At 34.2% G+C, this 11,427-nt stretch overlaps 2 protein-coding genes across 2 annotated transcripts in view; one reads left to right on the top strand and one right to left on the bottom strand.

Annotated features, from left to right (window-relative positions):
* Positions 1 to 295: 295 nt before the first annotated feature.
* On the top strand, positions 296 to 6,733 carry LOC109080176 (ras homolog family member F). The gene is made up of 5 exons (XM_019095277.2): positions 296 to 977; positions 1,335 to 1,422; positions 3,211 to 3,320; positions 3,664 to 3,798; positions 4,905 to 6,733. Exons 1-5 carry the CDS (start codon positions 849 to 851, stop codon positions 5,070 to 5,072), a joined length of 630 nt encoding a protein of 209 aa, XP_018950822.1. The 5' UTR covers positions 296 to 848; the 3' UTR covers positions 5,073 to 6,733.
* A 1,912-nt stretch (positions 6,734 to 8,645) lies between these two features.
* tmem120b (transmembrane protein 120B) overlaps positions 8,646 to 11,427 on the bottom strand; it is a 4,471-nt gene continuing 1,689 nt past the window's right edge. Inside the window, exons 6-12 of the mRNA XM_019095280.2 lie at positions 11,296 to 11,385; positions 10,496 to 10,561; positions 10,344 to 10,405; positions 10,171 to 10,263; positions 9,998 to 10,062; positions 9,301 to 9,369; positions 8,646 to 9,155 (exon numbers count right to left, since the gene is read on the bottom strand). Of these exons, the coding sequence (XP_018950825.2) occupies positions 9,042 to 9,155; positions 9,301 to 9,369; positions 9,998 to 10,062; positions 10,171 to 10,263; positions 10,344 to 10,405; positions 10,496 to 10,561; positions 11,296 to 11,385 (559 nt within the window). The 3' untranslated portion in view covers positions 8,646 to 9,041. The remainder of the gene's footprint in view (positions 9,156 to 9,300; positions 9,370 to 9,997; positions 10,063 to 10,170; positions 10,264 to 10,343; positions 10,406 to 10,495; positions 10,562 to 11,295; positions 11,386 to 11,427) is intronic.

Here is an 11,427-nt window from a genome sequence, read left to right as displayed (position 1 = left end):
ACCTGAAATAAAGTAAAAAAATTAAGCTTATTTTATTTGAGCTAGTTGGCGAAGTAACATTTTTCATTTTCATTCGGGTTTAATTTGATGCCCTAAAATAACCGAAAACTGAAATGAATAATAATTATATAGACTATAGATTATAGATAAAAACTATATAGCAATATTAAAATAAGAAGAAGAATAAAAACACAAAAGATCATTAAAAACATAAAATTGTAATGAAACCAGGAAATACAAAAATAAAAACTAAGAAAATTAATCTGAATGATACTATAATAAAGGTGGGTAAGTCTCTTAGTAATACAAATAATATTTTTTTTAGTTATGTATATTAGTAACAAAGTCACAATCTTATATAATACACTTAATTTTCAACAATTTGCTAATATAATCACTACAATGATGTTTTGTGTAATATCATCCTAAGCACACCATTCAGAGCAACATCCTGTCCTTCTGTAGACGGGAGAATGTGAGAAATGTGAGAAGATTTTCAAAGGACTGTCTCAATTAACATGTATTTAGGAAGTAAAGTGTCCTGACCGGCTGGAGGGAGTGCCTTCATGTACCCCGCCTAGTGATGGTGCAGACAGACCACGTGTAGACAGGCACAGGAAAGAGTCACACATGTTTAACAGCTTCAGTTACAGTAACACGCTCTGATCTGCTGGGTTCTTGAGAACACAGTCACATGGTTTGAAAAGAAAAAAGGCAAGAGGAGGAGGAGGTTGAGACCGGATAGCAGCATGCTTACCTGGCAAAGTGTTAGTCTCACGTTAGACTCACCAATGAATTTACCTGACACTTCTGTGCACTTGCGCACCTGTTGGAGGAACTGAAAGGACATGACACAGAACGGCACTGTAGCCGGCAATGGCACTCAAACTGATTCTCTCAAAATTGTGATCGTCGGAGACGGAGGTTGTGGGAAAACATCTCTGCTTATGGTGTACGCCAAAGGAGATTTCCCAGAGGTAAGCTTTTAGATGATGATTGAGCTCAAAATGACAATTTTATGTTGGCAAAGTACAAATTCATGTGCTTGACTTGACAGTTTTCAAGTTTTTGCGTGTGTGTAAGTCAACTAGATTTACTTCACTTGTGAAGATAGTTACAGAAATACCCATTTTCAAGAGAAGGACACATTGCAAAATGTATAACAGTCATTTGCACAACATCCTCAGCAAGTTTTTCCACTTCCAGACAGCAATTTTGGTTTCTGCCTACGCCTTAAATGTACTTCAAATGTGTCTTGTAGAAACATGAACTTTTTATGGACTGTCATTAATTATACACCTGTATTTGTTTAATGTTATATTGATGTTCAACAGAAATATGCTCCGTCTGTGTTCGACAAATATGTCACCACTGTATCCTATGGAGGGAAAGACATTCAGCTGAATTTGTACGATACGGCAGGTAAGTGTCTACAGGCGCCAGACACACCTCAGATTCCAGACGCCCCATTCTCTTCAATGACACACTTCATTGATTAAATATCTAGGCAGGAATGTTGAGTGAAACGGGTGTGAGGCCATTAGTAATAGTTTTCATAGCTGTCATCCCTGAGGTCAGGCCTCATACACACTTTGATCATTGCATGATTATCTAAATATATACATATACACACACACATATATATATATATATATATATATATATATATATATATATATATATATATATATAAATAACATTTTTGGCATTGTGTTCAAATTCATTTTAAATTATTCTGCAAGATTTTTTTTTCTTTTTGCAAGATTTTTGTCTTCAATTATTGACATCCAAGACCATACTCTATAAATTATTTACAGTATTTGCTTGAAATAAATGACATGTTAGCCATTGTGAAATATTCTTTTTCTAAGTATCACCCTCCAGTTTTTGAGCTGTGGCTTATTGGGCCAGAATCTGTCTGCGGATGTGGTGCAACTTGCTAAAAGCCACTACTGAATGTGTAACGCAGCTGTTAAATTTGTGGATGAATACTGCATGTATTTAAAATTTTAATCATTTAATTATTTAAATCTAGTACTTTAATGATCATGTACACTACTGTTCAAAAGTTTGGGGTTGGAACGGTTGGTAAGAGTTTTTATTTTATTTTTAATTTTTTGGATGGAGTTGAGTATTTATTCAGCAAGGATGTATTAAATGGATCAAAAGTGACAGTCAAGATATCTGTTATGTTTTTTTAAAAAAAAAAAACTATTTCAAATAAATGTTGTTCTTTTAAACTTTCTATTCACCAAAAGTCCTGAAAACAAAGTATTTTGGTTACCACAAAAATATTAAGTGACAATTTGTTTTTAAGATTTGATATCTGATCATGTGACACTGAAAATGAAGTAATGATGCTGAAAATTCAGCTTTGCATCACATGAATATATTACATTTCAAAATATATTCAAATAGAAAACAGTTATTTCAAATAATAATAATTTTTCAAAATACTACTGTTTTTTTTTTTTTGTTAAATAAATGCAACCTTGGTGACTATAAAAATACTTTTTTAACTCCAAACTTTTGAACAGTAGTGTATTTTTGTAAAATGGGCATATCTAAAGATATTATTACAGAATAATAAAATAAAATAAATGTTTTTGAAGCACCAAACTGGTTGAAAATGGGTTCAATATTCAAACATTTCAGAACTGTACATTTAGGAACTACAGGATATATTTTTATATTTTTAGGCTATTTTTACAGTGAATGTATTGCCAAGTTTAATATGTATTAATCACACTGATCATCAGACATTTTATACCTTATTTGGAATGTTGCACATTCTTGTATTGATCTAATCCTCATTTATTCCTTTACTGACCTCCGTGAACCCCTGACGTCTATATAACCTGAATTTCTCCATGATAAATTCTTCGAAATACTTTTTGTTCTTTTCTCAATTGAACTGTATCTTCAGTAATCGAGCTGCTTATCAGACCCACACTGCTGCCCGGATCTTCTCTGCCTCTCAGGAACAGGATGTTGAAGCCAGGATGTGGTTTTCTACCACATCTCAGTTTTTCTTCTAAATACTTTGTTCATAAAATACGACATACAGGAAGATGCTGTATATGGTCAGAGGTCTCCACCTCTGACTTGTTTAGAAGCATTGCCATAGAAACGCTCCACATAATGCAGCACTGTTTTCAGGTATCAGTGTGATATGATGACGTCATTTCCTTCTAATCTGTTTACTGACAGGCCAGGAGGACTATGATCGCTTGAGGCCTCTGTCGTATCAAGAAGTAAACCTTGTTGTCATCTGCTACGATGTGACCAATCCGACGTCGTTCGACAATGTCACGATAAAGGTGATTTGCCTTCAATTGAGAATGAAACTGTAGTGTTCGTCAGGTGAAAGTCTGTTTTAACTTTGCTTGCTGGCAACTGTGAGCTGATAAACTTTGACCTGAACAGTAGATGATTACAGAAGGACCACCTCTGAAAACAAACAGTATTTCTGGAAGCTTCCTGTCATGTCAGTTCAGAGGAATGTGCCGAGCCCTATTTAAATAAAGGCACAGCAAAGGGACTGTTCATTCATGGCCTAAAGATAGATACAGTACACCATTACGGGATTATGGAAGACCAGAATGTGTATTTATATAAAAGAAGAAGTTCATTTTGAAACATTTTTTCCCTGTTTCCCTACAGTGGTACCCAGAGGTCCGTCATTTCTGCCGTGACGTCCCCATTATCTTAATAGGGTGCAAGACAGACCTGCGAAAGGACAAAGAGAAGATGAGGAAGCTCAGAGCTTTAGATCTGGCGCCCATCACCTACCTCCAGGTTGGCGTTACATTCATATTTATTTATTTAACAGATATTTTTATCCAAAGTGATTTACAAAATAAAGAACTTCACAAGCACTCGGTCTCTTAAAAACAAGTCATATTGAGTTAAGTTCACATATTTTTGGGATACATTTGTTAAGTAATGTGAAAACAGTTGTGCTGCTTAATATTTTTATGGAAATCATAATACTTTTTCTCCAGAAACTGCATATATACATGTATATGTGTGTGAGTTTGTGTGTGTGTGTGTATCTATCTATCTATCTATCTATCTATCTATATATATATATATTAGTGCTGTCAAACGATTAATCGCATCCAAAATACTGTGTATGTTTATTATGTATATATAAATACAAACACATGCATGTGTATATTTAAGAAAATATGTTACGTTTATATATTAAATATATTTATATGAAATAAGAAGTTTATGAATATAAATGTATACATGTAAATATTTTCAAAATATATGCTATATGTGTTTGTATTTATATATACATAATAAATATACACAGCACACACACACATATTATGTAAACAAAAACTTTTATTTTGGATGCGATTAATCGCGATTAATCGTTTGACCGCACTAATACACACACACACACACACACACACACACACACATGCACATGCATACACTCAGTGTTGAAAACGGCTTAATATTTTTGTGGAAACCATGATATATATATATTTTTTTAGAAAGTTCAAAAGAACAGGATTTATTTAAAATAGAAATCTTTGTTCTTTGTAACATTGTCTTAACTGTCACTTTTAATTAATTTAATGCATCCCTGTTGAATAAGCATATTAATTTCCTTAATATATATTAATATATTAACATTTATACATATATATGTATGTGTGTGTGTGTGTGTGTGTATGTGTATATATATATATATATATGTGTGTGTGTATGTATGTATATATTTATTGTGGATATATATATATATATATATATATATATATATATATATATATATGTGTGGTGTGTGTGTGTGTGTGTGTGTGTGTATGTATGTATATATTTATTGTGGGTGTGTGTTTACGCATATAGATATGTTAACTGAATAACCAACCTTCATATCTTTTTCTTAGGGTGAACAGATCCAGAAGCAAATGAACCTCGAGATATACCTGGAGTGTTCGGCTAAATATAGAGAAAACGTAGAGGACATTTTCAGAGAGGCAACCAAGCGAGCGCTAGCGGCCAGAGCTAAAGCAAGACATCATCACAAGAAGAAGAAACGCTGCACCATTCTGTGACCGCTGCCAGAAGAACACACTTGTTCAAGTTTTGTATATATGAACTCGGATATTCTGTTAACATCCGCAAAGCTTCTCACAATTGTTTAAGTTTTCTCAAAGGAATATTTTTCAGGACATGTGGCATGCGTATTCTCACAATCTGTCCACCAAGCAAGGCTTAACTGTTTGACAGAAGTCACCAGGGTGTGTGTGATAAGTCTGTAATGGGCCACGCCACATCCTTCTGCTGGAGTTACTGATATGACTTAATGGAATTTGGTCTGCCATGATTGTGGATCCAATAGGAGATGGAAAAACTGCTGCTGATGTCTCAGGGATGACTATACATATATCACATGGTCACATTTTTTAAATTTGGTTACAATCTGTGTTGTTTATAATGGTAACGCACAACTATCTGAGATACCTGCCACTTACACTGGGTGTAACATGTTTCTGTTGTGCAATGCATGGTACTGACTTACACAATAGTTGCAGTTGCAGAGTCTATAAAGCTTTCTGAAAAAAAAAGAAAAAAAAATTGGGCTATGGTGTACAAAAAAATCCTGGAGATTTCTATGTGTAGACCACCACCATTTACAACATTTTAACTGGAATTTCACTTTTGTTTCTTTCAGTACTGGGATTGTATCTCTTTTAATTTTTTCAGATTTAATTTTGCATGACTCAGTTTTCAGATATTAGGCACACATATGAGTGAGAATCTCTGATTCTTTGCAAAACAAACTTGGTCAGAATACAATAGTGATCTTGTGGTTAGAGCAAAAACTCCTGTTTTGCAGGATGCGACTGCGGTAACGGAAGCTGTCACGGCTACGAAGCCAAGAATGAAATGTTACTTATAAATATATAATTTATTGTTTTATATATTGTATTCCATGAAGAAGAAGAAAAAAGCATTGAGAAAATCGCCTTTAAAATGGTCCAAATGAAGTTCTTAGCAATGCATAAGCCTATTACTAATCAAGAATTAAGTTTTGATGTATTTACGGTAGGAAATTTACTAAATATCTTCATGGAACAAGAACTTAGCTACTTAACATCCTAATGACTTTTGGCATAAAAGAAAAATCTATCATTTTGACCCATACAATGTATTGTTGGCTATTGGTACAAATATACCCCTGCTACTTATGACTGCTTTTGTGCTCCAGGTCACATTTCAGTCAGGTAGCAGGAACATACTATGTTCTAATAATAAGGTGGTACATTTAATTTGATTGTGATTTTCTAATTAAACGAGTAATTAAAAAAAATAAATTTTGCTTATAGTATCTTTTTTTTTACCTCCAATGTAGAAGCACATGCTTCACTCTTGCGCCCTCTGGTGGTGAAGGCCTAAGTAATACACAAGGCCACACAGCTTGAGTCAGATTGAATTTATTTGCTCTATACTAGCAACAGAAGGTGAATAGAAATCCAGCTTAATATCTAATCGGCCCTTTTGAAACCTCCTCTTCCTCCAGTCCGAAGGCTTATTTTACGTTTAAGCAAAAAGTGCAGTTATTTCATTCAACACAAAACACTGATGAAATCACATTGTGAATTGTGACAACTGTAACGCATGATTTATGCAGTAGTTAATTGTGCAATAAAGCATTTCCCAACATGAGAAATCCTTTTAATTACAGCTTTTTGCTTCAAGTACAGTTCACTGAGCCCATGAAAATCCAAACAATTTGTAACACTTGGGTTCTAGGCTAAACTAAACCAGGTGTAAACAGGCAAAGGAGAGCATTAAGGCAAACAAATCATTCTGGAACCAAATGCAACTTCTGTAGTGACCTGCCTCTTTAATATCACATAGGAAAAATGTCTTGTCTGCAAGCTCCCTGATGGTAAACCATGAAAAACTTTGCTTTAAGAAACAAAACAACATGTTTTTTTTCTGACACATTCAAAGCAACGCAGAAACACATACTGGTTCGTCCTTTTACAGTATATGTAATTATAACAGCATCCATTCACATTATACAAGATATAGTTCAGCATTTGTTATTCTGACTTGCAATGCAGTTACGTCAATGTCTTTGAATACAACTAAACATGTGAAAATAACAAGGCAAGAGAAAAAGGATGGTCCTAATGTACTATGAAGTGTTATCAGAGCTTTATTGCCATTGTTAATAACACAAATCCACATTTTCAAGGTGTTAGAGAATATATGTGACCCAGAAATGAAAATGTATTTGAGTTTGTTTCTTCATCAGAATGGATTTGGAGAAATTTAGTATTACATCACTTGATTACACACCATTTGATCCTCTGCAGTGAATGGGTGCCGTCAGATTGAGAGTCCAAACAGCTGATAAAAACATCACAATAATCCACAAGTAATCCATATGACTGCAGTACACCAATTAATGTCTTGTGAAACAAAAAGCTGCATGTTTGTAAGAAACAAATCCATCATTAAGATGTTTTAACTTTAAATGGTCTCTTCTAGTAAAAATACAAGCCCAAAATAATGCTTCCTCCCTCCAGTAAAAAGTCCATACAGATTTCACTTGTAAACATTTTTTGATCTATGCATATTTCTCTCCTGATTCAGATGAAGCAAATTTTCACCGCAGAAAGCAATATTATGGATAATTAATTAATTAATTAATTGTTAATTAAAGGGATACTCCACCCCAATATGAAAATTTTGTCATTAATCACTTACCCCCATGTCGTTCCAAACCTGTAAAAGCTCCGTTCGACTTCGGAACACAATTTAAGATATTTTGGATGAAAACCAGGAGGCCTGTGACTGTCCCATAGACTGCCAAGTAAATAACAGTGTCAAGGTCCATAAAAGGTATGAAAGTTGTCTTCAGAGTCGTCTTTCTTTATTCAAAGAAATTGAATAAAGTTGTTATTTTTGTTTTCTTCGCTTACAAAAAGTGTTCCCGTCGCTTTATATAACTCAGATTGCACGTCTGATGGCAGATGGAGTATTCTGACGACGACTTTCATACCTTTTATGGAACTTGACACTGTTATTTATTTGGCAGTCTATGGGACAGTCACAGGCCTCCTGGTTTCCATCCAAAATATCGTAAATGGTGTTCCGAAGACGAATTAAGCTTTTACGGGTTTGGAATGACATGGGGGTAAATGATTAATGACAAAATTTTCATTTTGGGGTGGAGTATCCCTTTGATGGACTGGAGTGGTGTGTATTATTGTGATGTTTTTATCAGCAGTTTGGGCTCTCAATTTGACGGCACCCATTCACGGCAGAGGATCCATTGGTGTGCAAGTGATGTAATGTGAAATTTCTCCAAATCTGTTCTGAAGAAACACTCATCTGCATTTTAGGATGGTCTGAGGGTGAGCAAATTTAAAATAAAATTTTCATTTTTGGATGAACTATTCCTTTAATTCAAGAATTTGGCTTTGCTCAATCACTGTACTAACAAGCCACGACGTGCGAAACACACCTTTCCCTTAGAGGTGCATTGTTTCGATGCTTTCCCACAAATATGTAACGCATGCTTCAACTAAAATGCCTTATATGAGAACAAGTACTTTAATCACTATCCAGCTTCTTAAAAAAAAAACATAAATCCCTTTGAGATGCTGCAGTGAACGGAGCATATGCAGTTCTACAGCCTTCCTGCTGCGTTGCATAAAGTTTAAATGTGGCTTATTGTAAACATATCCATGCACAGGAACAAAACAAGTGAATTTAAGTCTCTTTGCTTATTGAGTATACAGTGTCTGAAAGTTGTTAGTGGTTTCTAACCCAAACGTTACGCTCTATCTGCTGTGATTGCAAATAAGAGCAAAAACAACTTCGAAAATCTTGATTTTCACTGCTGAAACGAGTTTGGGGAGACGTCAACATCTACCTCCAACCCTCTCCAAACAGCTTGTGGGACACGAGTCCTATAGACAAAACAGTTTTGTGCGCTTTGAAGTATAGTTCTGTGAGTTCCTCACTGGCCACGAGGCATATGAAATCTTCCAGCTGGCGTCTCATCAGTTATTTTTGACCTTTTTTTTGTTTTTCTGGAGCTTCTGGTGGACCACTTTTAAAGTAGTGAGGAAATTTCCCAAGAACAGGACGAGAAATGTCAAGGCCAACATGAACACCTGAAAATGAAATATTTAAGTGCAAATTCGATCTGCAATACTGGCAAAATTTAACTCAGTACAGGATGAGTAATGTGCAGAAGATTAATACTTGGGGATTTAAGCAATAATAGTGATGCTTGGCAACTTCAGCCACTCTCTTTACCTGCCATTCCTTGCAGTCATCACGGGAGGACAGCTTAAAAAGAGTCACAGCATTGTACAGCTGCCAAAACTGACCAGAGGAGAGAATACCAACACATTTATATTAGCTGAATCCATATATGCTACTGTTCAAATGTTTAGGGTCATTACATTTTTAAAATGTTTTCTGTTTACCAAGGCTGCATTTATTTGAACAAATATAAAGTAATATTCTGAAATATTAATGCAATTTAAAATAACTGTTGTCTGTTTCAATATATTTCAAAATGTAATTTCTTCCTGTGATGCAAAGCTGAATTTTCAGCATCATTACTCCAGTCTTTAATGTCACATGATCCTTCAAAAAATAAAATAATTGTAATATGCTGATTTGCTGCTCAAGAAACCTTTCTGATTATTATCATCAATGTTGATAGAAATCTTTAGAAGCACTGTAAATGGCTTTACTGTCACTTTTGATCTATTTAATGTATTTGCTAAATAAGAGTCCTAATTTTAGTTTACTGACCCCAGAATTATAAACGATAACATTCTGTTTAAAACCCTCACATTTACATGTTATGATCTTCATAGATGTCCCACTGTAAAATGCATGAAACTTTTCAGACAACATATTTTTAAGGTGACTATAAATTTTAATAAAAAAAAAAAAAAATTGCATGAAAAATCAAAGGCAACACTTAAATGCTGATACTCACATGGCCAAAGAATAGAAACGGAAGGAGGAATGTAAGTCCCCTCCACATCCATGATTGAAAGCCCTCTGTAAGAGTAACACGAGAGGTCAGTCTGGGCTCTGACTTCAGGCCAAACATATGACATCATCCAGGTCAACATTTCTCCCATGATTCAAATCGGTCACAATGCTTACCCACTGTCAGGTCCAGCTGGTTTCTTTCCCCCAGAGCACGTAACCGATACAAGCAGCCGCTCTGATAATAATACTGAAGAAACTGCACACAGCCTGCCAGAGAAACATTAAACAATATAACAACAAACAAAAGACACACAAAACACACTGAGCAGCTAATAGATTATACTCACTCTGATAGATGGAGAAAGCCAGGAACTGACTTCTGAACATCTGATACATTGGACCTTCTGGCTTAACAGACAGAAACAGAGAGTGGTGATGAAACAAGCTGGTGATGGGGAAAAATAATTCAATTATATGATTTGTGGCCTAAAGTACTTACCATGTCAACATAACACCTGATAAAAAGGTTGAGACGTAGTGATGTGACACCCACCAGCCTTTAATTCTAGAAAGAAATAATAAATAAAAGGTAAATCATAACCATTCGTCATAATGCAATAAATAAATGAACAGATAAAATATTACAAAAAATAAACAAAAACAACCAAAGAAAATATCACAGCCAAACATACAATAACAAATACAACAACTAAATCAATAAACAAAAAAAACAAATAAATGCAAATAAGTAAGTGTAAACAAAAAAAGACAAAAAAACCAAATAAAAAAAAACAAGTGTAAACAAACAAGAGAATACAATCAAATAAATAAACAGTCAAAGAACTAAAAATAAAATGTTACAACCAAATAAATACACAAACAAACAAAATTCCACAACCAAATAAATAAAAACAAAACAAAACAAACAAAAAAATGAATTCAACATCCAAATAAACAAAAACTAACAACCAAAAAATAAATAAATAAACAAAAACAAACAAGCAAAATACAAACTACACAAATGAATAAACAAAAAAAAAATGTATACATAAAGTACTGTGGCCAAATAAATAAACAAAATTAAATCAAATAAAACTACAACAAACTAAACAAAATAGTACAACTAAAGTTAATTTTACTTTTAAGTTATTCATTTTGTCTCAAAACAGATTGTTTATTGATTGAATAGAGAACGGACAGGAAAATACTGGGAAGAGAGATTTGAACCTGAACCTCCCACTAGAACCACATCTGGTCACAGCAATGATCAAATGTATTTTAAGGTGAACGTGAACTCACCGTGATCCATTGCTCATGAGGATACTCTCTCTTATTGTCAATGTGCAATAATACCACACCAATAAAAAGTTGAAGATTTCATCTGTAACCCTGTGAACGTGACATCTGCATGTTAGACTCCAACAGCACAAG

Source organism: Cyprinus carpio, chromosome B10, assembly GCF_018340385.1.
Source record: "Cyprinus carpio isolate SPL01 chromosome B10, ASM1834038v1, whole genome shotgun sequence".
NCBI lineage: Eukaryota > Metazoa > Chordata > Actinopteri > Cypriniformes > Cyprinidae > Cyprinus > Cyprinus carpio.
This window is presented reverse-complemented; position numbering and strand designations above follow the sequence as displayed.

Bases quoted from the DNA above. Each gene is read 5' to 3' on its own strand.
- LOC109080176 (XM_019095277.2), top strand. From the start codon at position 849: ATGACACAGAACGGCACTGTAGCCGGCAATGGCACTCAAACTGATTCT. The intron at 1,423-3,210 runs GTAAGTGTCTAC...GTTTACTGACAG, and splicing joins GAATTTGTACGATACGGCAG to GCCAGGAGGACTATGATCGC. The intron at 3,799-4,904 runs GTTGGCGTTACA...TCTTTTTCTTAG, and splicing joins CGCCCATCACCTACCTCCAG to GGTGAACAGATCCAGAAGCA.